This window comes from Takifugu flavidus, chromosome 1 (genome assembly GCF_003711565.1).
Source record: "Takifugu flavidus isolate HTHZ2018 chromosome 1, ASM371156v2, whole genome shotgun sequence".
Lineage (NCBI taxonomy): Eukaryota > Metazoa > Chordata > Actinopteri > Tetraodontiformes > Tetraodontidae > Takifugu > Takifugu flavidus.
In genome coordinates, this window is record NC_079520.1 from 5,115,655 (window position 1) to 5,142,608 (window position 26,954).

A 26,954-nucleotide genomic window follows, 5' to 3' on the forward strand; every position below is an offset into this window, starting at 1 on the left:
TAAAGGATCATTTCTATTTCTGTGTGTTGTGGCCCTACGCTGAACGTGTCACAGCAAAACCCAGCCAGCATCTTTACAGCAGGCACGGATGCTGAAGAAAGTGTCCTGGAGACACGGGCCCCTCAGCTGATTATTAAAGCGTCTTATATTCTTATTGAATATGGAATTTTATATCAATTTCAGAGTAGGAAGAAACAACCGAAGCAATACATTTCCCTGTAAACTTCTTCTTATGAACTGGGATTTAATGATGCTGTTTCCCAGCTGAGCAGCAACTATGTGGATTCCTAAAGAGCAACTTTTAATTCTTTGAGATGATTTTGTGGTGCCTCACTATGACATACGAGTCGATTATGCACAGTCGACTAGCGGAGAAAACATTTTATATGTGTCTCAATCAGACATCCTGTTTAAAACTACTGTCAGAAGATTCAAGACAACTTGTGGTTCATCCTGTATTATTTACAGACAACGGGGCATTTTGTCCTTTTAATTGTCTTTATTGCCCCTTGGCTGGACAAGTCAAACCAGTCACTGATGTTTTTTAGCTAACCAGGGTTGTTGACATCAGTCATAGGGAGAAGGTAAATTCAGATAAATTATCTATATATTTTTTTAAATACACAGTTTTACTGAGGCAAAGCCGTATTACTCTTTCACCGCAGGAAATACAGCTCTTCATCCCAAACTGTTTATTAGCCACGTCATCGTTATTGTGACGATATAATGAATGTTAATCACTGCAGAAGGTATGGGTGAGCTTTAAGCGTGGGCTCAAACATTCCATTAAAGCAAACAGAAAATAGGGTGTTTATTGTCCTCAGGTGGTCAAATGTAATAAAACAAAGGTTGGGGAGATGAAGGCTGTACAGCGTCTGAGACGTGTGTCACTCTTCCAGCCTTATTGGGTTAAATGCAGACAACTGAATAATGGAATCAAGTATTCTTCACTTTTTCCTCTTGTGGTCGACAAGTCAGAGTGTGTCTTCAACCCCGGCATTCAGACATTAGCAAATTACTTACAAATCACGCGGCCGCAGAACCAAAGAGGAAAAAGTTCTGGAGTCAGGCCTAAACTGTACAAGACGGGACTGTAGAGACTCATGGATGTTAAAAACAGATAATACATCATGACATGTTGACTCATTCTGGCCTGCTGGCAGAGAGGGGACATAAATCACACTACTGATGTGTGTGTGTGTGTGTGTGTGTGTGTTTGATACACCCCTCCTCATACCTGAATTAATGTGAAAGCATGCGTTCACTTAGGTGTGCACTCTGTGTGGATGCATTCTGCATATGTGTTTAAACCATGTTTTAATCCTTGAGCGTGTGTGTGTTGTGTGTGTGAGAGGGAGAAAGACAGACGTTCAGCAGTCATCAGGCCAGCCAGGCACCAGTTCCAGACAGCGAGGTCAGAGTTATTCACTAATCATATTAACATTCCTCTATAATGACCTGATGCATAACTCTCCTTCCTCTGTCTCCCCCCCTTCTCTCTCTGTCCGTTTCCTTTGCTCATGCTTCCCATTTAACCCTGTCCAGTCATCTCTCTATTTATTTCACGATGATCCACCTCGGCCTGAGTGTGTGTGAACAATTCCCTCGAAATTCCCTTTTTTTTTGTCGATCTTGCGATTTCTTTTCCTCTCTTTGTGGATTTTCCATCCGTCTTTCCTCAATTTCCAAATGTGCTATGACAGTTGCCTGTGCCACCAGTGTCACCAACTATAACCAGAGAAGGCACCACTTCATAAATATGTCCTTATGATCCTGTGGCTATTTTACTGATGATTTTCAGTTTGATTTTGCATCTACACGGTAAATAGTGCGACAGGATGCAAGATTTTACAGTTTTAATTTCAGTGGGTTAAGATAATCACCAAACCCTGCTTAAGATTATATGTCTATGTGTGTGTGTGTGTGTGTGTGCGCGCACGCAACCATGGTCTGTGGGGATGTAAAGGGAGACAGAAAGAGCTCAGAGGAACAATAAATGTCGGAACATGTGGGTATCTCCATTATTGACTGATCCGGTGAGAGGGTCTATATCACGTGTGTAAGTGTGTGTCTGAGTACGTCTACACTGGTCCCAGTGGACGCTGCTATGTGTCTGGGTCCACTGAGTCGGCACTGATCCCATCTTGTCTGACTTGGGGATTACAACCTCCTGACCCACTGCTGGGAGTGCTCACATACATCACCACGGACACGCACAGACAAAACAGTAGTGATGATGAGAGGAGGAGGAGGTAAGGAGGAGGTAAAGGCGACAATGAAGGATGCAGTCAAGGCTGCAGGAATATTCAAAGGAAATGACTTCTTCCAGGAGTCTTATCCAACAGCACAACTTTGGACCCTGCTGAATGTGAAGCGATCTACTCTCTACCATTTCTCTTATCCCCTATTTTCCTCTGACAGATGATCTGCACCATCAGTGGAAAAGCTGCTTTGTTTCACTTCCATTAAATAGAGCACCTTTTACTCTCTTCTTCCTCTTTTACATAAAAAGTCAGAGTGAGGAACAGGACTGAGCTACAAACACAAGGCTGCTGGAAAAGACATGGATTAGTGTGATGAAACCTACATGTAAAGGATCCTTTTTCGGGGGTCACGTAAACCTACTGACTGCCTGCTGCATTCCCAGAAGCACCTCAACAACAAACATTTGATTCAAGATTCTTTATAAGCATAAAATTTCTCATCCACTTAACTGCTTTCGGGTTTGCTGAAAGCAGCAACTGAGCGCGATAACACTGATTTGTTGTCTAAATATACGCTTGGACTCCCTGAAGATGCCAAAACACTAAACTTTATCCATTTGGTACAGAGTAATTCCATTCCTAGTTGTGCTAAGCAAATAAAGAGCTCCTCTCTGCCAAAGTGGTCAGCACAAAGAACATTCTCCCAGCAGGAAAAAAAAATCTCTCACATACAACCGCGCCTCAGTCAGGAATAAGTTAATTACGCTGAGGCCGCAGACAGAGAACGACCTGAGCCAGCTGGGTTTAAGGGCGCTAATGTGCTTTTCCATGAGAAAACCTGGGGCGGCGTGCGAGTCTGGGAGCGCAAACATGCTTGTTTTGTTTTCACACACTCCCATTTTCCATGTTTGAACTTGGGCTTTGTTATCTGTGTGTACCCATGTGACTTTCTGTGTGTTGTCATGTTGTCTGCTATTTGAGCATAAAAATGGAAAAGCAGGGCCATTCCTCTACAAATCATCAGATTAGAAATGGAACCCCATCTTTGCTGAGTGGCTGATGTGGTAGGGTATATTCCAGTGGATTTATGGGCTCCCGGAGCCAACATTAGTGCCATAACTTATCCAGTGGGCATGCTGAAAAAGAAAATCCACCCCCCCTGTAATGTGTGTGATGAGCGCAGCGTGCATGTTTTTTTGTGGATGTCTCCACCGTGGACCGTGTTCAGGCTCAGAGGCTGGAGGGAACAGACCTCGTGAATGGATGGATCCATCCATCATGTCCACAAAGCTACACTTTACCCCTCAATGCCATGACTTAATAGGAAGCATTAGGCCTTTTACGGATGAAGGACCAGGAAAAGGGACGCCCAGTTGGAGAAAAAACAGAATTGTTTAATACAGAATCTCTACAGAAGTGGAGTGCAAACATCATGCATCTCTTCTAACAAGAGTGGGCAGGAGTTTGTTCTAATATCCACTCAGTAAAAATACCCATAAATGCATCTGAGATCAAGCAGGGATCGGTTCCTTTATGGAATTTGGAATAACTGCAACAAGAAACATAACTTCTAAAGTGTTCCAGGGCCGGTGCGATTTATCAACGTAGTTGATCACGCATGAAGCGTGCGCCGACGCGTCGCAGGATAACTGCTTTAACTTTTGGTCCCGACATTTGCCTCAGGATTATCAACAGGCCCGACAGTGTTCCAGTTCCAGCGCCGTTACCGACAGTGAAGTGTGACGCGTTCTTATTCACTGGTATCAGCAGCTGTTAATCTGACCTGCTTTATCCGCTCTGTGGCTGCAGCTGTTCGCCGGCCGGCGACTGAATAAGGCGAATGCGGTCATGCCGATGTCTGGGGCGACCAGTCATCCTCCTTTAACCCGACGCGTCCTCTTTTTGAGACATGTTTGAACGCGTCCCGGGCGGGATTTCAGAACCGTTCGGTATGTTATCCTACGAGAGCCTCAAACCTATTGACATGCGTTTCTCTGTGTCATTCACAAAGCAGTTCTCCTTTTTCTACAATCACTCTACGATTAGACAGCTAATCAAACAAAATTGTCGTTACATTAGTCGTAAGTTGCAGCCCTACTTTAAACATTCCGTATGAAGTCATTCAACGAACACCGTAAAGTGGTAGAAATCACACAAAACTGGATTTGATGAGCCAGCCAAGAAGACTTTAGGGGGATTAAAAAGCAGAATCAATGGAATCTTTTCCTTGTTCATACATACCTTAAAAAGTGAATAAATGATGGGCCTTTTCCAGTCCCACTGACCTGCTTTAACCCTCAAAGATGCGGTGGATGCAGCAGCAGCATGGTGGTGGTAATGCGATTGCTGTGTGACACCCTTTTTTGCCTTCCAGCCACAATGGGACATGCGGTGCAAAGCTACTTAGCTCCGCTTTTGTGTCGAACATCAGAACGTTCACCCTCCGGCTCTTAAGATAGTGATTTTTTTTGAACGTGAGAGGTTTCCTTCACATTTGTTGGAACAAGGCAGCAGTGGGCGAAACACAGAGAAGCACCCTGACTGGGAGGAAAGCTGCATCGGTCAGAGCGATTCAGCATTTCTCCCTAATCAGGCCTTTGTTCTTGCATTTTTATGTCATGAATTAGTGACCAGAACAGATATTTGTTGATGCGCACTAAGGAGTCAAAGGTTACACTGATATTCAATCTGTGGGTGATGATAGTTTTTGCTCTTCAGGGCATAAATGTTCAACTATGTTCATGTGTCGTTATGGTGGTCTTCAGTGGGGATATCAGACCTTTCTGTCAAATATTGGAAACAGCTGCGGCGGCTGAAACAGTGAACAAAGTCAGTGTATTCAGGGAGTCTGCGCAGCCCCGTGAAGACAAGGGTTGTCTCAAGAAGCAGGCGCTAATGCGCGTTCCATTTATCACATTGTCACGTTGCTTTGGATCGTTATTTGATACGATATTGTGAAAACGTGGCGAGTGAACGGCCTCAAAATTTGAAATTCATCAGTAAAAAAACAATAGAATAAGATTCTAAAAGACTTCAATCGCAACACTTAACATTAACCCTGCGAATGTTTTACAGGAATGAACGTGACGTTAGTCACGGGGTTCAGTGGGTGATCCTCGTGACTAATCTTCCCACGTTTACACACGTGCAGCCGGTAAACTGTGCTCCCATTGTCAGCAGGCTACAGTGTTTACGGCCCGTTTAATTATGAGGTGTTTCTTTCTAAAACTGTAATCGTTCTGACTGTAAAGAAAGAAGCAGCGGGAATTGACCCGATCGGTCGCTGATTGAGAACCGAACGGCCAAAAGTGAGACTTGTGCAGGCTAAATAAAGACAAAGGTTGTGTGAATCACATGATGGGACTTTCCCAAATTCTATTGTGAATTCAACAATGGTGGCACGGTGGCAAGGTCAGGAAGAATACTGGAATAAGTTCAGAGGATTAAAACCTTGAACTAAAAGGCAAAGAGACATTCCAGAAACACACACTTTTCAAAAATAAATACACGTTGGACCATAACAGAAACACGCGCACGCACGGTGGTCTGCGTATAACACAGGCCCGGATACCGCTGTGACAGCAGTGGGAATTCTGTCCTGATCAACAGGATATGATACAAGTTCTTCTTTCTAAAAGCACATGGGCAGCATTTGCACATGCACGGATGAGCAGCGCTGCCAGGTTTACGTCCAAGAGCGTTCTGACAGTTTTCCACCTTGCTGCCAAAAACAACCAAAGCAAATGGATTCCATATGAACCTCTGAAAGTGTTGATGCGAGGGAGACCGATGAGAAAATCCGTGGCCGTGAATCGATATAATAAAAGGTTGCAAATGAAACCGTAACCCCAGAGAGACGCTGGTTGTTCTTGTTTCTCCTGACCTGGTCAAAAACAGGCGGAATTCCTCGCTGCCTCATTGCCTGTTTTCAGTTTAATCCCAGACACATTTGCAAAGCGTCATTAATGCTGAACCATGTTTTTGAGCGCAGTAGGGCTGGTTGTCATGGCGACGGCGGCGTAGAGTCTAGGTGCCGCGCTGACCCGCCTGCAGTGCCACCTCTGGAGCGATGTGAATAAACACCATTTGTGACAGAGGCAGCTCTGGTGCTTAACAACTTTTCTCAGATGTTCCACTGGTAGCAAATTCTAAGCCAGAACATTTGTGAGTTTCAGTATTTGATGTCTGATATCTGCGCCGTGTTCCCTGACACTGGTGCCCCATAGCTTCCAGTTAAAACTCATCTTTTTACTTAAAATGCTCCAAATGTCTTGAAAACGGGGCCCCATAAATATGCATCAAATGCACTCATACGTATATACGAGTGCTATTTTTTTTTATGTAAGTGCTGAAAAATGGAATAACAAATGTGTAAACAACTGTTTGATGCGTGCGCTTCATCGGGGACAGAATGTAACAGTGAGTGAGAACAGGGCTGCAGAGAACAGCTGGCTGATTTTTCCAAACTCACAAATCACAACTGTAAGACTTGTGATCCGCCACCCGCTATGACCTCTCTCTGCAGGCGCTTTCTTCCTTCGCTTTATATGTGGGAGTGTTTTCCACATGCTAAAAATATTTAAATTAGATCAAGTGCAAATTTATGACAGGCAAGAACAAGAAAGAGATGTTTTTTCCAAAAGAAGTGGTCAGACTCCGCCTCCTCCTGCGACCAGTGCACGTTTGAGTGGCACCCAATAGAAAAACCACTTATTTCTGAAAAAAAAATAAAACCCAGATTGTAGCATTCTAATTTGGATATTTAACTGGAAGCTAGAGCTGATTACAGCACGCAAAGGGAAAATGACACAGTTATAACGTGTGAACGAGCCAAAATGGAGACCGAAACGTTACAAAAGCTCCTTCACTCCCATCAGAAAGATGAAATCTCGCACCATAAATCAAAAACAGACCGTTTATTTGCTAGCGAGCTGCTTCTCTGAGCAGACGACCCATTCTGCTCCCCAGGAACTTTCAGAGTCCAAAAACACTTCCTGATGTTCTAATATTATGAGAAACCCATTCAGATAAAAATGATGGAAGCGCCTGTTTATTACAGGAGTCTTTGGTTTGGTTTTTAATTATAGAAGGTTTCCTTTAGTTGAGTTTCTGTTTTTGTTTTTTTAAATCAAATCTAAATGACATGGAAATACATGGCGCGTTTTAAAACAGATGTTTAGCTTTGGCATTAACTGTCAACAACAATAAATTTGGCGAATATGGGCAGACACCTCGCTCCGCAGAACACAGCCGTGCACAATCACATGAACAAAAGAATTGTAATAAAAAGAATAAAGAATTGGATCCCTGCTCTGCTTTAGTTTGCAGGCAATAAACAGAAGTGGTAGAAAATAAAAGGAACTGATAGAAATGTTGTTTTGTGGCTTCGGCTGCTTGATTACAATTTTTATTCAGACATGGGTTCGCTACCATGGTGCTGACACACAACTAAGAATGAGTGAGAAGGAAAGGAAAGGGTAGTCCGCTGTGACAGTTGGTCCTCTACCGTGCTCCTATTAGCATTAGCTTCTGCTTGCACAGACATTCAGCAAATCAGACACAAATATAAATAAATAAAAACATCTTAAGTAGAAATAAACTAACCAATAACAGTGAAATGGACTTTCTCTGCCGTCAGCTTAGCTCCATAACCATTACTTCTCCCTCCGGCCTTCCCAGAGAGCCAGTCAGGTAAATAATTGCCCCTGCTTTAATTAATAAATGCATCATTCCTTGAAGAAGGCCTGGAGGTCTGGTTTTTATTTTAGTTTTTAAGGTTCAACTCAATTCTCAACTCCAAAGTGTGCTAATTCCCCTCTTTGCATGCTAATTCCTTTCAGTTTTCTGAACAACACTAAAGTTTTCTAATTTGGAAACAGTCTTATTTGTTGATTGCAGAGGAAAGGCAGATTTCCCCTGGCTGCCGGTCCCAAACTCACAGCTAAGCTACTTATGTTATATTACGCATATTACTAGTAATATTAACAACATCCTAACAGGCTGAGGTTGATGCTTCACCTCGTGCTCATGAAGCGACAGTAAGGATCTCAAAAGCATGTTCACATGCGATATTTAACTTTTCCGACAGTTTAAATATAGAAGAGACGATCACATAATATAGAGTTGAATTATTAATGAGACGTGTGCCTCCCTAGGTAATTGTATTATTACCGTTTTTCCTTTTTTTTACTGTCTACATGCCAGTCTTTCCCTTTTTCTTCTGAGGATGTCATGTTCATGATTCTGGTCTTTCTTTTTATTTTGTAACATGCGGCGGACCAGTGTTTTACTACGTGCAGCTCTAATGTGTGGAAGAACGACCCAACAATCAAACCAACGCGCGGCCTCCTTAACCTAAAGATCTGTTTTCTTCTCACTTATGGTCTGACGGTCTGACAGTCTGACGAGGTCTGACAGTGTCGCGCGGCGAAAAGAAACAAAGCTTCAGATTCTGACGGACGATAACGGCGCGCTGCTGAATCTGTGATGTGCTGCAATAAACCTGTCCATTCGCCACAGCAGATTAATTAGACTCCCATCACAAAGAGCTCATTTTTTGGCTTCTCGCTCGGTTGATTTTGAAATTGGTTTTGAAGCTGAGACTTTAAAAAAAGAGACCAGAATGAGAAACCGAACTGTGACTCGATGACAGACCAAACGCTACAGATGTGATACAGCTGTGCCCATGACATCACTGCTGGGATGCAAAGCATTAGAGAAACAATCAGTAGTTGTTTTGCAAGTGACTTAGAAAATGATGTTACATTCAATGCAAATTGCTAACTGGTCCACAAACTTTTACCAAGCCTTCTGGGGGTTTTAGGACCACAACAGATCCAAACAATGTTCCGGAATCAGCAAATCAGGCCATCGTTGCTATATCAACTCTTCGGAGCACAGTCCTGGGGAGCGAAACTGATTCAGTGCTATTTATTGGGATTGTTGTGGGATTTCATCACCTTGGACCAGTTGTTTTTGGAAGATCTTAGCAAACATCTGGCCACAACATGCACCTAAAAGCCACTGGGCACTAAGGTTTTGTTCACAATGCACAAACACACAAGACCATAATTAGTTTTCCCTCTGACCGCGTTATTATGAAAACCTGAGTAGGGCCGCAGCTATTGAGTATTCGAGTTATCGGACAGTCTACAGAAAATTCCCTCGATTAATTGAGTAATCGAATAAAGCAGAATAAAGCAGGAGGGGGGAGGATGGCCGTGGCGACTTTGTGAACAACAGAGAAGCGCCACGCAGATCTGATGTGCGTGTTTGAGGCTCTGGTCGAATAAACGCCGGGGCGATTGCGATATTCAGCCCGAACACACTTTTAGATGTGGAAAAGAGGAAATGTCCTGGAGGAGGCCGTGAGGTCACGCTGCATAAGAGAAAATGTCACCATCGTTGCCTCATCTCTTCCTCTTCCAAACATTTTCACTTTCTCCTACTTCTACGCTTGCGTGCGTGACCTAAAGCACCGTGCTTTGAGCGTTCCGTTTTTGAAATTATTTTAAAAATTCTTTGATTATTTATTCGTAATCTAGGCACTAGAATGACTCCAGGAAGTGTTTCAGCCCTAAACTGCAGCTTTCCGGTGTGACCCAGGCAGCTTGAGCTCCGAACGGCCGGGAGTGAGGGCTTCATCCTGACTGGGAAAAACAAACCAAAAAACCTGCGGCATGTGACTAACTTATCTCATCTGTGTCTGATCCTCAGTAAAAAGCTGATTGCTTCAACTGTGATGAGCTCAGTGCCTGCGGGGGCCATTAACGTCAAAGAGCACCTTGCGGCTGACAGCTAAACAGCCTTGATCACCAAGCAGATGCAGTAAAAGTAGTGATCACTCTGATAGTTAATATGGAAAACCTGACAAATAGGCACACGTGCACGCTCTGCACACGCCAGCATGCGCTGATTACTTGTTTGACTCAGATAAAAACAACCTGATGACAGAACGAACAAATAAAAGGACGGAAAATGAGTCCGATGATGACGCAATATTAGCTGCGTGGCAGTGAGCGCGTTTCAGCTCCGTACCCTGTGGAGGTCGTTTTCCAGCCCTCTGCGCCGCGGGTCCGGTTCCTCGTAAGGAGCCACCATGCCTTCTCTTCTGGCCAGCTGGTATTCTCGTTTCAGCTGCTGGATTCTGTCCACGCTGTCAAAACACACAAGAGCGAGCGGAGGTTAGCACACAGGTCGAGGAAAGACAAAATTTGCTTTTTTCCGGCATCTTTACGCCACAAAACTGCTGCAGAGCCTAAGAAGAAATTAAAAGGGGGTCGTTTTCGTGGTCAATTAAAAAAACATATCTATATCTGACAATAAATAGATGCTAGTCTAATCAATTCTTTCTGTGCAAATCAAAAATTAAGACACACAAAAATTGGAGGGCCATCAAACAGCTGTCTTGATCTGTTTAGTCCCAATGTGATTTTCCGGTCGTGCTTTAATATAAACCCACTGTAGGTTGAATTCTAAAACATACAAAGGTCAATATCGATCATTGGGACTTTATTTATACCAGATTTACACATTCTCTTGGTCCCGGCAACAGCAGGAAAAGAAAACCATCAATCATATTTATGTTCTTTGAGCATATCAACCCTGAACTCGCAGAACCCGTGTGAGTTATGCCTACACACACACACACACACACATACGTATATATATATATGCATGTGAACGCCCCCACATAATGGAAAAATGGAAAGTCTTATTACACACATATTCACCCGTGTGCACCCTCAGATCTGCGGGGTGTTTGTTTTAGTAACCAAGCTGAGAGAAGGAGGAAAAACATATTGATGCATTAAAGGGCATCAACACATTTTCTGCCTGCAAACAATGTTCTGCTTTCCGAGAGGTCGCAATAGAAAAGTCTATTATTAGTGATCACTGACATCATAATGCACACCGGATCTTTTTAAGTTGATATTTTCCTTAAAGGACAACACAGTTCAGGAAAAATCATCCACATCCAATATATATGTTGCATCTTAGCTCAAAAAGGTTCCAAAACCAATAATGTATGGATGGATGTATGGCTAAATACTAAAAATCTACACAAATAAATAACTGTCTTAACACACATCTTGCTTAAGCTCTCCACCTCTCGAGACCTTTTGCTGACCTCAGGCGTTAACGCAAACCCATAATGTTGCAACCGCATATTCATCATCGACACACACTGAAACGGCGGCTACATCACACACCCTCAATAAAACAGATGTGTCACAACACTGCTTTTGCAGCGTTTTATGTGCTTTGTTCCATCGTCCATTTATATAAGCCCATGAGTCACGCGTGACGTTCTGCTCTCGTTTAACGGCTCTTCGGATTAATTGGAAATTAGGGAGACGGTCGGGCTTAAGGTTTGTTGAAGCTGAGCTTTTAGTGGATCGTAACGGTGCTGTGGTGGTATACTGGTTTATTGGAAACATACAGTAAATGAAAACTGGTTAACTTCAGCAAAAAGCCCCAACACACACACACACACACACACACACACACACACACACACACACACAAAAGGTTTATGGCCGCGCATAAAAGAAAGAGCCGGCCCAGAAAGAAATGAACGCAGCGAACAAAGCCATAACTCTGCCCTCACGCCATCATACATGCATTTATGCAGACATTTTATGACAGCAGGCCGAGGAGGCTGCTGATTAACAGCTGAGTAACAAGTAAACCAGAGAGCAGCGGTTTTACGTCTGCAGGTTCGAGACCGCGCTGATTAAAATGAGTGAGGAACAGCACACATGCGCACGGACATGTACGTGCATTTAATGTATAGTTGCAACATCTGTCTTCCATAGAATTATGCAATTCTTACACCAGGAATTGCTTTCCCTTACATCAAGATTTAAAAATAGAAATGAGTCTCGGCTTCCAGCAATGTTATTTTTTTCATATTTAAGCGCATGAAAACACGCATGCACACACACTCCTCCCTAGGAGATCAATCTCTTATTCTGTCACATCAATAATAATTTTATAAATGTTTAAAATCTGCAGTGGAAACACAGCATAGCTGTTAATACTGCTATTAATAATTAAGACTTCTGCTCCATTAATAATATGGAAGGATGGGCCGTGTAATAGATCAACGTCACCAGTAAAACATTATGTCCCTATCTAAAGAGACTTTAAATGTTTACGGTAAAAAGTGAAGAAAAATGTATTTGAATGAAAAACACCAGGTTGAAACTGGAGCTGATATTAAGCATTTATTCCAAATGTATTAAAACTTTAAACGGACGGATGGAGAGATGTCAGGGAATGAAAAAACAAGGATGGATGGATGGATGGATGGATGGATGGATGGAGGCTGGGTGAGTGCTCTCCACATCAATACAACCCTCATAACTGCCATCTTTTTCTAATATTTTCCGTGGTTGCTGGTGTAGATTCTAAAAATAAATGAATCTACAGTGTCTTCAGAGCTTTTATGACTTTTTCTAAAGTGGAATCGATGACAAAAACCAGGACTGACAAAGGAGGAGAGGAAACAAGGTTATTATTGACTGATGGTGACCAGAGGAGTCCGTGCGCTTTCTCAGATCCACCCATGGGGGCCGGTGGGCGTGATCCCCAGTGTCTTGTTTTATAGAAAAGGATCATTATGAGCTGTGTCTCGAAGAGATCAACCGGATCACAGCATCGCAGCTCGATGTGGTCTCTCAGTCAGCTTTCACTGTGCATCTTGGTAACGGAAATAATCAATGTGGGCGACTGTTACTGTGCGTGTCAGCGCACGTCGTGTTAGCCTCCCAAACTGGTCTCTACTTTATTTACCCATTTCTCCTCAGCGTAGCTCCGATTTCCCAGCTTTTCTCTCTCCCTCTAGACCTGATACAGGTTGTCATTCCCATCCCTGCCTTCATGCCATCCATCTCTCCTTCCCTCCCACTCCATCTTAATCTCTTCATTATCTGCTCATCTCCATCTCCTCTGCCCTGCCTCCATCTTCTCCCCAGCTGTATTCCCTCGCCTCGCTCTTCGTCATCTTCCTCCTAATCTCCCCTGAGCTCAGGCGAGGCTCTAATTAGCTGCAGTCTCCAATAATAAAGTTTGACAATAAAAAAATCACCACTGCTGGCTGGGTGGTGGCGGCGCTGGTGGTGGTTATGTGCTGTCAGGGTGCTCCGCTGCCCTCTTTCCCTCTGAAGGCTAACAGGAAGTGACACGTGTTTTTTCAAACGCAGCTGACAGGATGTGACATTGCTCCTTACGTGCCGTCGTCTAAGTGCGGGGAATAATTAGCACTCTATCGACCGCCATGACATCAATCAGACGAGCTGTCCAAATGCCAGGACGCGCAAGAGAAGGTTGGCATCCTATTGTCATGACAATTACAGCGTGAGGGTGTACTCTATGGAGGGAAAAAAGTGGCCTGGGATAACAATCATTACACAATCCTACTCTCATTAAATGTGCGTGTGTGTGTGTGTGTGGTGGAGAGGCTGAGGTGGTGAGCCACAGGTGAGAAAGAGGCTGGCATGGAATCATCTCGACAGGACTTTGACTCAAAATTATCTTTGGTTTTAATGGTGAAGCATGTTCAGAAAGGCTGATTTTACTTTGCAAAGATTCTCAGGGTCCTCTCAGAGAGCTTAGCCTAAAAACTCCTATCAAGGAACCCCCCCAAAAAAGATGAGATTCACTTCCAATACATACAAAATGAAAGGAGGAATGGCACTACTCAAAAAGGTGTGGGCTGAAGCTCGTGCCTATTACCCCTTCCCCCCTTTTACCAAAGAGAGAGAGAGAGAGAGAAAGAAAAAAGCAAACAAAAACAACCCATCATCCCTGCACCATCAAGCCGGTAGCGTCTTATTAAATCACTGTCGCTCGATATTGGGAGACTATCTCTCCCTCCTCTCTGCCGTTCCACCATTTTGTCTGTTTAAGACGCTCTTAGGCTTCTTAAAAGTCCTCCTCCCTCCTCTTAGCAGGTTTTCACCTGAGGCGCTCTCTTAAGGCCAAAGAAGCTTTGTGAATAACTCTTATCTTACAAAGGGAAAATTCCAAGAAAAATCTAAATATCCGAGGAATTCTAGGAATGTTCTTCACTGAGAGCTACGTTACTGAGACGTCTTTGTGAATATGGTCTGTGAGCATCTGTAGATTTGTTCTAAATTGCTAAAAAAAAATCAGGATTGGAAGCCAACCTATCGATCGAATCATGTTAAATAACGTTCTAAAGCTTTGATGCTCGGTCAGAAAAATGGTCGTTTTCTTTATGACCTCTACCAAATATGGAGACGGGGGCTTCAAAACTAGCTGGCTGGTGCCAGTTTTCGATACTGCGATTGTTCCGATGTCTCATGTGACTCTCGCCATCATTTTCCTGTTTGACTTCCTTCGGAAAGTGTGCCAAAATCGTCCACATTTTATTTTCAAAAACAGTGTAAATGGGCTTTTATGGTTGTTGACATGTTTCTTTCTAATTCATGAGTGAAAAACGCGATATTGAAAATTCCCAACAAAAAAGCCTTTGATTTTTTACACACATATTTAATCATAAAGCACCCAATTTGCTTTAAAGACTGAGGTAAAAAAAACTTTTAGCCATCCAGTGCAGAACAGCTACATTAACAGAATGGTGTGAAATCCTCGTCAAAAACTGTATCACACATAAACACCGAAACAACAAAGCATCTGTGCAGGTGGAAAATAAAATGAAAGCCGGATGAAGCTGATTGGACTCTGGAGAGGAGGTATTTTAGTCTGGACAGCGGTAGAGTGCTCATCTGATTGCAGGGTTCCTTTACAAGCCTGATTCTATACAGCCATGTGTCCTTTTGCAGCATATACGCTCCACTGCGGAAGGATGTCCTTTTCTTGGACTTTATTTTTCATTGAGAACTACTTGTGCAAATAGGAGCGGCGGAAATTATAAATGAGAGGGAGAGAGTGCAACAGGGGTAAGAGCATGCCAGGAAGGGTATAGTGAAGGAAGGAGAGCAAAGGGGAGGATGGAATAGAGCGCACAAGTGTCTCTTGAGAGCTTTTCTTTATTAGCCAGGCTGAATCATGCGCTTTGAGTCCGGAAAACACACACTCTGGTGCTGCTCTGTCTGCCCACCCCTCATTTTCTTTCACTCCTTTCACATTCTCCCGTCTGCTTCTATCCGTTACTTTTATCTACATTCTCATTTGCTTCTCTTTGCCTCATTTGCCCTTGTAAACTGCGATTGGACCTGACTGACGCCCCTCCTCTCTCCCCTGTCTCAACTGTTAAAATACCTCCAAACATGTCAACTACGGACTCTCGGCCTCTTTTGCTAATCTGCGTCTGCCCACCAGTTGCTCATCCACACACGCATCCCAACATCCGGGATTATGGGAAAACTTTATCTAGACTTCATTCATTACTTCTGGCTTTGGAAAACAAGTCTTCTTTGATTCTTTCACTGGCAGCTCCAAACACTTACTCCAGCTCTTTCTTCTGGAGACATCTCTCAACATTCTAGAACCCCCCCACCCCACCCCACCCCACCCCCGGCCCCATTATTACTTAATCTCACTTAACCCTCCATTTTACCTGCCTTTATTTTCGAAAACACTCCCAATGTGTCTCTCAGACCCGCTGAGGCCATTTAAATAGTTGAAAATTCCACATTTTCATCCACAGTTGCCTTGATACTTAAGATATCCAGAAGAATATTAATGAAACAAGGTTGGCTAATGAGAACAAATGCCACAGTGCTACAGTTCTGACCCTGCAGGATATGTTTAATCTATATATATCCAATCTTGTTCGAAGCACTTTTTCGTCAAAAAACACATTTAAATACAAATATTTAGATAACAAGTGAGGTGACGAGTGAAGTGTAGATGTCACAGACATCCTTGAGGTGATTTTAGAATGAAATTAAAATGTTTCTCCTGACCAAAATAAGGGAGAAAAGTCCACTTTTCCAACTTTAATTATAAATATCTCATGAACCTGAAAGGGGAACTAAAGTTTTCTATAGTTTCTCCACAGTTTATAATTCATATTTTATAACTTGACGCAGGTTTCAGTCACAGGCTGGAGTCACGCAGGCTGTTTGTCGATGTTTGATCCATTTCTCTTGTGTATGAAGTCTGTCACTTAACAATCTTACATATTGTGACAAAATCTGTTGGGTTCCTATAGAGAAGGGAGACTGTCGCACGCACAGATGGCGGCGCAAATGAAAGATGAAGAGATCGCTGCAAACACATTTCTCCTCTTGAAGCACACAAATAAAAAAATAAAAAAACAGACTGTATTTACTCTGTAAAAAGTGTAAACTTATGTCAGGATGAAATAATGACAACAAGCTCCATTCTGATAAAATGCTGGAACAACATTAGACATAAAGAGAGACCACAGTGCATTTTTTCTGTGTTTATGTCTGTAGAAAAGACAGATTCCCTCCTTTAATTCTTTAAGTTATTAGCCTCAGCGCCTCTCCTCCTCCCTAGCTCACTCCAATCTGGACTCTTCAGGCTGATTGTTTTCTAATTGATTGAGTGCCAGAGGTTGTGGTTGTTATGGTAACTTGCGAAAGGGCACTTGGAAAACCCAGGTGGTGGAAGCGATGGTTGGGTGAGGGTAGGAAGGGGCACCTACTCAAGAAAAACGAGGGTAGCACTCATGCAAGGCTTGGGTGGTCACTTCAGAAAATAGACCCCCTCTTTCTCTGTAACCAGATTGTGGACCATCCCTATAAGCCACTCAGGCTCTCCAATCTGTTCATCTCTCTACTGGGATGGAAGAGAGGAAGCTACAGGAGGGTGAAGAATGCTGGGAGGATTGGACCCTCTCTATAATTTTGGCACTCCATTCCCACTTAGTTTGCATTTTCACTCCACAAAAAGGAAGGGTCCATGGGAATGACTCACCTTGTACAAAGCACATTTGGATGTGTGCGTTAGCTGTTATGATTGTGCGGCACCTGCTTGTTCCACAGCAGTTTAGTGAATTATTCTTCATTAAGCTCCGCCAAGCGTAAGTGGCCAAGTTAGCTATGGCTGCTTACGCCTGGCGCTAACAGCTTATTTTAAAGTATGTGAACGCAGATAAATAGTTGACGCTTATGCAGACCCATTTTAAAATAAAGGTTGAAAGATACTATAAAAACAGAACCAAACACGTTGTGTTTACTAGCAAGGTTTGTGAAGAGACAAATAGTAATTTAAATAACTATGTGTTTGCGCCGAACTGCTCCGGATCTACGTCCACCCTTTTACGTGCAGGATGTGACAAAGATGGGTTTTTTTAATGTTTTGAAAAGAAACAGAGGGGGAAAAAAGGGTCAGAAATGGTCATGTATATTTACAGTATGTGCTGCTATGAGATTGATGTATGAGATTTTAAATCAAAGATTTTCTTCAGGGTTAATTTACTTCATTTAGACGTGCTGTGTCATTTCATGTAAGGTCAAATACATTTATATTTACCACTTATACCAAGATTCTGATAGACATCATCAGAATATTAATGAACTTATTCCTTTTTTTTTTGCTAGACTAAGAGAATAAGCATTTTAACCATGTAGATTAATCCATGTTATGTTGTTGGCTTGGGTATGGGTCATTAACTTCAAGTTTTATTTTAAACTTATAACTCATACAGTATACTTTCTACAGTATAGCACATTTGGTACATGCAGCACACACACACACACACACACACACACACACACACACACACACACACACACACCCACATACACGTCTTCCAACCATGTCCATTAACACACACTTATCTTCCTGGCTGCTAATGCAGGAGTCTCGCAGCCTTTTGCTACTCTATTGTGGAGTTCATCAAAGCTTTTGAGAGCTTGGAGCATTGTGTTCAGCTGGGTGCACACGGCTGAATTCACGTGTAGATATGAAAGAGCACTCCCTGCATTTACAGTACGATCACTTTAGCATCCTGGCTCCGGACCAAATCCAGAATAAATCCACTGTGGAGGCTTTTGAAATTAATTGAGGTGCTCCAGCAGGAACAGAAGAGAATGCATGAGCGCACAAAGGCAATAAAACCAGAAACATCATGGTACTAATGCAGACCCAGTTGTTGTCCACAAATTGAAATGGACATGACCACTATTTAAAACCCCATCTGAAGTATGTTTTATGTAAATTGCTGGCTTTTTGATGTGCAAATACCTGAATGGTCAGGCACATCCTGTCGAAGGAAAGAATTTTTGATCAACAGAAATTCTGCTGATCAAATACAAACTTCAAACCTTCGAGATTAACAATGGCCTCTTTATTAAATCAATGAGTTTAAAGATAATCTTCACAAACAGAAGGTAACGCCTTTTGTGCCCTCGATTACTTGCAGCCCATGTCTGGACTTTATCCTGTGTGCGTCAACCTGCATCATCAGATTTCAGGAAGTTATATAAGCGAATGGTAGCTTGTGTGGCTGTGGTTGTAAGTTTCCAAACCAAAAGAAGGCACTTTAATTATTCTCCTTCTGAGGAAGGAAATTCCTGGCAGCCCACGTCATGGCTGAGAATTGTTGTGAGACACCAAAACGAGCCTCTCACATCGCCAGCGAATGGCCTCTTCTACTGCTTTCACACTGAAATTAGTACGTTGAGGCAGAATCTTTTTTCCTCCCTCTCATACGTCATTGCGTTGTCATCAGTGCACGTTTACGGTAAGTTCACTGGAACACTGCGAGGCAAACAAAGATATCGCCTGCAGGGTCATACGTGGGCCGAAATACCGTGACTACGCGTCACATTGCTGAAAAAACCCGTTTTGTGCAATGAGAACGGGGTTTTACAGTCAGCATCTGTGCGTTTGTCAGCGTGTGTGTGGGTGGGGGGGGGGGGGGGGGGTAGAGAGGGGTGAACTTGCCCCACTGCTGAGAAGAAGTCTGGGGGTAGTAACTGTCACAATGGCGGCGCCACTGCCTTGCATTGTTGACACAGCTGTAATGCTCCAAACTATCAGAATATTTCTGACAAAACGACTTATATTCATGTAGATCACAAAGTTCAAAGACAATGTATTATATCAGAACTGAGCTGGAGATGCTAATCTGAAGCTCAACACAGCTAACACAGCCCTATCTTTCTCTCTCTCGCACACATAGAGTTAAAAAAATATTCTGGTCTAGAGAAGTGAGAAGAAAAGAAAATTAGAATTCTGAAGCATCAGCGTGTTTATACTTTGCTGTGGAAGTGAAGGGATGGGAAAGGACAAGCAGGGGGAGAAATAGAAGTGCTCAGTGTCGAGGCTTAGCTCCAAGAGAGGAGGTGGGTTTTTTATTTGCATATTGCAAAAAAAAAGAAAAAACAGGTTTCATACCACAACATCACGTTGCCTTACCTGTCAGTGGCAGAGGCGGAGGCAGGAGGATATCCCGGTCCAGCTCCTCTGGCTTTATTGACCTTAGCGTAGAGTCGATCAACTGAATCGCCATCAGGAGCGGCTGCCGGGTCTTTTCCAGCACCTCCGTGACCTAGAAATGGAGTGGGGCCTTGTGGGGAAGGGGTGCGAACGTGGGCATGCTGGACTGTACTGTAGGGGGGCGAGTGAGGGGGCAGCTGCGGCGCCGGCCCCATACTTTGGTCTCTAAAGGATTTGATCCGAGCGTAGTTGGGGTCAGCGTCGTCGTCTTCGACGTCCGGGTACGTGGGAGCACCAGCGCTCGGTTTGTCTCTGAGATGCTGGTCGCTGAGCTCAGGGTGGTCCGCTTCGATTCTGAGAGGGAGAGAGAGCCCAGTCAGATGCTGTGGAATATTACTGATGGATTAATGATGACGGAGGTAAATCACCATCCAGATCTCCGGGGGAAATGCAAAGGAATTCTATAATAGATTCTGTGTGGAGGAACAATACATTGGCTAATATCTCCCCTGTCTGCACAAATCATCTCACCTCTCTCGCTCATCTCTCATCCTCTCCAGCTCGTGATCGCTCAGGATATCAGACTTCTGCCGCTGCACAGATGACTTTGCCTCCTTCTTCTCCTCTTTTTTCTTCCCGAATCTGAGCAGGAGGGAAGAGTCGGGACACAAAACAGAATAATTAGAACCATAGAACTGTTGTGACTGAACAACTAGGAAGGAAAAGTGCACCTTCTTTAATCGATGATGATAATTCTGATGAATAAATGAAAGTAAATGGTCAGTGAACAGAGCTCTGATTGATATTAAGTCGGTTGCTTATATACGTGTTGCTACAGACCCTGAAATGAGCTCCGTGCACGCGGCCTGGGCTTCAGGAGAAAACCAGCAGTGATTTCTTTGATTTATGTTACAAGCCAAACGTGACCATGAATAATTTAAAGACTAAATACAACCATTTTGTGCCCTGCGGGCTACATTTCGCTGAGATTATGTGCTGATTAACTATGAAGATGAGGAGGAACATACATTAAATGCACTTGGACTTTACATCACCTGCAATAGATCTCGTAATATGCTCCTTATTGTGCATACAGTATGCTCATGCTTGTTTTTTTTATATACACACGTTTCTTATGGTACAATTTGCATTTAAAGTATGTTATTACCGAACTGTTGTAGATTCTGACGAACTTTTTTTTTTTTTTCCCACAAATTTCCTGCTTCTCAAAATATGAACTTGCAGCTCTCTTTCGGACTCTTGCGGCTACACGGTGAGCAGGATATGGTTAATTGGGCCAGTCAAAGCTAATAAATAGTTAATCTCTCCAACATGACCTTATAACAAGCCTCATGTTTTATTTAACCTTTGAATTTATTGATATATTACTCCTTGCTCTAAGCTTCGGCTGCTGTTTTGAAGTCTAATTACACCTGTGCATTATTTACTACACTGGCTGTCATTTTAAAGATGAATTTACTGCTTCAGTCCGAAGCCGTGCAGTCAGCACCAGCTAATATATCAGAATATTTCCTCGCTGTTAAACGTGAGCGTGTGTTCAGAGCCTGCAGCGTGCATTAGTGGCCTGTACTCCCCTCACAGGGGACAAGCCTCCTTCTAATTACCGCTACCTGCAGAGTTAGAGGATTACCCTTTCTTTCAACTTTCTCTTCCGCTTCTCTGCATTTTTTTAATCCATATTCCTTTTTGCCATTTTACCTCACCAATCCACCCCCTCGCTTCCGTGACCCTCGCCTCTGTTTCGTTCTATCCGTAGCTTAACTCGCCACCGTCTCGCCGCGCCGATCAGCGTGTCACCCCCTCAGTATCAAACACTTCTCTCCAAGCACTTAACCTCTCTCATCCCCTTCTCCACTCGCGTCTCTGCTGTTAACCTCAGTTCTTCTCTTGCATCAGCTTTTAAGGAGGAAATGAAATGGACGAGATTCGTACAGACAAATAAATTAACTTGAAGCCTTTTTTCTTTTTTTTAATTTTTGGTTTGAGATTCAGCTCACCTGAGGATAAAGACCAGCCTGAAAACACTGACGCAGCTCGTCGAGCAGAGACTAAACTGAGAGAAGCTCAATCTAAAAGCATGGAGATAAGATGAGATGAACTAAGGGCCTCAGTGTGAAGGAGACAATAGTGGTATTTTGGGTTTTAAGTCTTAAAAATGTTCGATTTATTTAAAGATTGAACTGTGGTTTGCAAATAATTGACACGTAATGCGTGGTCACTGGACCCTCGAGAAAGAAATCCATGTTTTTTAATCAAAATTCACAATGACTGACATTATAAAATGCATACATTTTGAAAGGAGCTTACTATCAACTACTTGCTAAACACTGAGAAGGTCAGTAAAAGTGTGCTGAGAGAAGAGGGCTTATCTGTAGAAACCCCATCAGGGGCACTTTTATCATTTACCTGGGATTTTCAAAAACTTTCAAAAGCGCTTTTTCTCGGAAAGCATCTGGGGAAAAACTTTCCCCCAACCTTAAAACTTTCCCACAAATAAGAAGCTAATCTGAAGGTGGGAGTTTTGAGATTCCCCAGGATTGTTGGGAGGTGGAGCTGCTGCTCTCCCATACACCCGGCACGTGCCAGACTGTGTGGTGATAAATGTTTCTGGGAATGTTAGTGGGGAAAAGGAGAGAGACTGCTACAATCTTGGTGCTCCACAGAAAAATGAAAAGCCTCCCACTGATTCTAACATTCTTATTCATAAAATAATAAAAGAGTAAACAAATAGGGAGGAAAAGGGATGGTTTTCAGATGACAGGTCCCTCACCGTTCCTCTACCTCCTCTCATTGTTCTCTCCAGCGGGCTCTCATTTTTCACCCCACTACTCAAAAAGTGTCCTGTCTCACGTCTCATGCTCTCTGTCCTGCACAAGTGTGCACTTCCCGACCTCTCAGTAGGAATCGAGGGGCGCTGAAGGTGAGGCGCATCTTCTGTCGACGGCTCCCAGCTTTGCTCCCCTTTTAAGGGTGACAGACAGACTCAAAACCTGTCAATCACAAATCTGTCCAGATTAGATCTACAACCTCTTCCTAACTGATTAGCAGCCAGTTAGGAAAAATAAATCACCTCTTGTTCCGCCATTAGTGGGAACAGAATGACGACTCATAAATATTGATGACCTAACACCTCCGACTGTATGGAAACTGCATGTCTACTCATTTGCATGTGACAACAGTTTAATTAGATGTGTACACAAGGGTTCCATCTGTGCAGGAAAAGGTGGGGAAGGAAAAGTGAAGGCCCGATCTTTGAACATGGTTGATGCTGACACCCTACAGACACAACAAAATCAGGATTTGGCATCTGGTACCTCTAGATCGAGGATGCTGTAATCTGTGACTGACCTCTTTAAATACATTTCTTAAATGAAACACTGATAAAACTCTCTTTAGTGTACGTTCAAAGCTCTGCTTTAGCTTTAACATGTTTCTTTTTAAATATTTTCAAGGGTGCTAAATCAGTTCCATGTGAAACAGTCAGACAAGTACCTCCTCACCGCTACATCCACACCCCGTTACTCCTGTTGATAGTTAAATATCGGTAGCTTCCCTCTGTTCTCCATCACGTCCCTCCCTTTTCAGCCCTTCTATCACCACGTCAATATTTTAACCCGCATTTTTCAGTTGAAGCAGCTCTGAAAAAGACGCCATCCAGAACCCCAAAAAAATCAAAACGAAGGAGAACCTTCTCAACCTTCCATCACTGCTGAAGGTTATCACATGTAGCATTAACGAGACATGTCCACATGTCCACAGATGGGGTGTGAGGAAGACCAGCAGACGGTGGATCTTTGTCCACTGACAAACTGAAAACAAGGGCAAACATCTGTGACTCAGACTGTTACTCTTTGAAGCCTTTCTTTTCTTCAGCTGTGCTCTTCGTCCCTCCTCTCTGTCACTCCGTTTACACGCTTCTCATTGCTATCATTGGCAAATAGCTCCCCGAGGGACCGGTTGATTGACAGGTGTGCCACAATAACCAGCACACGCACCAACACGCTTGCATGAATAAGCGAGCGAACAGACAGTGCGCAGGAACGAGGCACAAAAGAGTCGCATAGGCACAGAAGACTGGCAGACAGGACGCGAGTCCGCGACACTCCAATGACTTCCTGTCACCGCATTTGATTGGCAGCTGGTCGGTCCCTCATCTTATTCAAGCTTGCGCTCTCTAATTATGAAACAATGAAGGACAACGTCTGGTCAAAAGGCGGCAAAAAGATCTTCAATCAAACTCCCGACTGGTTCTGTGCGTTTGCACGCCTGACCGTGACATTTAGATGCCAAGTGCACTGATTAGCTAATCTAACTGATTGACACGCTGATGCATCATAAGCATTATGGGGGACATCTGATGCTCATCTGAAGTTATGGCAGTGATGACAGAAGTTCATCCCGAATGCCCACATGTTCCATTTGATAATGTTATTTTCTATTTAAGCGTTACACCTTTTACTTGGGTTTTCACAATGTCATATGATTATTTTACACAATAATGTTGTATGTGCGTTTGGATCAAGAGTTTGACATTCTGCTCTCATCAGCATAAATTTGGAAGAGCATTCTCAATATACTGGAAATATACTGCAGACGCAACAGGGCCATAAATATATGTGCAAACTAGCACTGAGTGCAGCCTTCCATGATTAAAACCAGGCAACGCCGCATGCATTATCATAGTTTCTCATAAATTCACACCGCCATTTATCTGAAAAAGGACAGCACGCACACACTGAAAAGCACATAAACATGTAATGATGCCAGCAGCCCCAATTCAGCTTTGGATCCAGGGAATGTGTTGAATTTTTAACAGATTAGCATATTTGTATTTGTTTCGCTGTTGCTCCTCATCCTGCTGAAGAGACAGACTCAAGACCATCCAGCTCCGTGTCAATAAGGTTTGTACAGCTTTAATATAAAGCTGTAGGCGAGTGTGCGTGTGTGTGTACGTGTGTGTGTGTTTACATGTGTGGTCTTTCGTTTGTTAGTGGTATGATGGTTTAAATCTTGATAATCTAGGAAAGATTTGAAGCAAAACCATCATACCAGTAACAAACAAAAAAGACCATGTGCACACACACACACACACACACACACACACACACACACACTCACAAACAAGCAGGATTTTCATCAACCATGTGCCAAATGTATGACAACCATCTGACTGTGTGACCAATTGCAGTTTATCATCGTATGAATATTCATGATGATGCACACACACACACACACACACACACACACACACACACACACACCACACACACACACACACACACACGTGCGCGCCTGCCTGCCTGCCTGCTGTGATTGGCAGGTGGCAGCAGTTCAGATGACAGAACCAGCTGTCCACTTAAAGAGCATTCCAACCCATTCAGGGCCTGGTTTAACTCTGTGAATAAAACATTACAAAAAGCCACATTTCAACTTTTCCATCACTACAAATACTTAAATCAAGCTCTGTAAAACTAAAACATCCAGACCTATCTGGTGTGTTGAAGTCTTTCCCACAGCAATCACCGGGTGAGCGGTAAGAACATACCCTGGGAGGGGTCACCAGTCCAGCAAAACACACACGCACAAACGCTGTTGACTTACACACTGAAGTGCCAGAATATGTCACAAGCAAATGATTGTAAGAAAATTCAATTATTACTGGATTGCTGATCAAAAAAAGTGCATTTCCTTGATGGATCGGTGTGTATCTGATTGGATTAGAATCTCTTTAGTCCTTTATAGAATTGAATCTGAAGCCTGGAGTCGACGCTCATATACTTTTATAGGTGTAACATAATTAAAGCAAAAGGTTTAAATATTTTTAAACCACATTAATGAAACAAGACATGGAAGCGTAGAGAGGCAAAAAGACGTCGAGCATTTTGGAAGGAAATGGGTCAAAAACACGAAGCATCCAGTGATCAGCAGTAACATTTACCCTGACAGAAGCTCAGCCGCTGGAGTAAATCTCAGCCCATCTCTCCGCTGGATCATTAGGCCAATCAAAGCTGGCTTTGGTTGAATGTGACAAATCAGCGGCCCAGCCCGGATTGAACTGTGCTGAATGGCGCCAATCCAACGCCATTACATGCAATCAAATGCAGATAGGCGGCTATAAGAGGCAGGAGGGAAGAAATGAAATGAAGCAAAGATTAGAAGAACGCGAGAGGGGAGAGAAATATGGCAGCGAGAGGGGAAGAAGAGGAAAAGGAGGCCTTCATCGCGCATTATGTGGTTTCTGAAGACTCTCAGGGGAATGATTTGCTAGATGAGATGATAGATGACAGATAGGTGCATGCAGGGATGATGATCAGGCTGTGGGGACTGTAATCAAAGATTTAACCTTCACCGAGTCATGGAGCATCTATGGAATGGGAGAGGTAGAATGTAAAGAGGACACACGTGCAGGTGTCTCGCACACCACCTGGGAGCGTAACACAAAAGAAAGATGTAAAGCAAGAGGCGGACAAAGCTACTCCCGGGTGAAGTCGCTAGTAAACATGTCGTAGCACTCCAGATTCACGGCGTATGTCTGAAGGTTCTCAGGAATGAGCGTATGTACACATGCTCGCTGTAAAGATTTCCACATCCGCCATCGCAGTGCTTCCACCCGGAAACCAACAAATGATAAAGAGACCTTTTATAAAGATTAAAATATGAAGCAAAGAGGTGAAGAATTGAACAAAAAACCTCACTGAACCAAACTACCTACAATTTGAATCAATTAGGATAATCACATCATGTTTGAGTTTAAATATACAGTAATCATGAGATTAAATCTGAAGGTGAAATATGGAAGTGTTTTTCTCTGCCCTGGTTCACACAGGCTGCTTTGTAGGTATATTTAAGGAGGCTGTGTGTGTATTTGTGGATCAAATTGCTGCCTGGGCCTCCTTTCTACAGATTGTATCTATTTAATGGTCATGTGAAATTCAAAATACTGGGGAAAAAAAAATGATATTAGCACAAAATGAAGGCAGACAGTGCAAATAGCTCATTACAACACACTTTCCCCCTTTGATTCTATCTGTCTAAACCTCGTTCACGCTGGAAGATGGAGTGTTAAAGTTAATCACGTGAAATAGTTCAAACCGCTAATTTTCCACACCTCACAGGAAAACTGGGGCGCCTATTTGGAAGTTGAAAATGCACACGCACGCACGCACGCACGCACGCACACATGCACACACACACAGATATTCTGTGGGTTATTTGCCACATCTGTGCAAATAAAATGTAAAATGTATGTAAAAGTGCATGAAAGTGCAAGATGTTAAAAACAAACATTTTATTTTAAAATAATTTCCAAATACTTTACAATAATATATATATATATATAATATATATACTATATAGATATATATATATATATATATATATATA

The 26,954-nt window shown here is 43.0% G+C and overlaps 1 protein-coding gene across 12 annotated transcripts in view; it reads right to left on the reverse strand.

Moving 5' to 3' along the window:
- pard3bb (par-3 family cell polarity regulator beta b) overlaps nucleotides 1-26,954 on the reverse strand; it is a 119,164-nt gene that overhangs the window by 26,852 nt on the left and 65,358 nt on the right. For all 12 annotated transcript variants that reach the window (XM_057035261.1, XM_057035233.1, XM_057035270.1 and 9 more), the window contains exons 21-23: nucleotides 20,082-20,192; nucleotides 19,530-19,904; nucleotides 10,242-10,359 (exon numbers count right to left, since the gene is read on the reverse strand). In XM_057035261.1, the coding sequence (XP_056891241.1) occupies nucleotides 10,242-10,359; nucleotides 19,530-19,904; nucleotides 20,082-20,192 (604 nt within the window). The remainder of the gene's footprint in view (nucleotides 1-10,241; nucleotides 10,360-19,529; nucleotides 19,905-20,081; nucleotides 20,193-26,954) is intronic.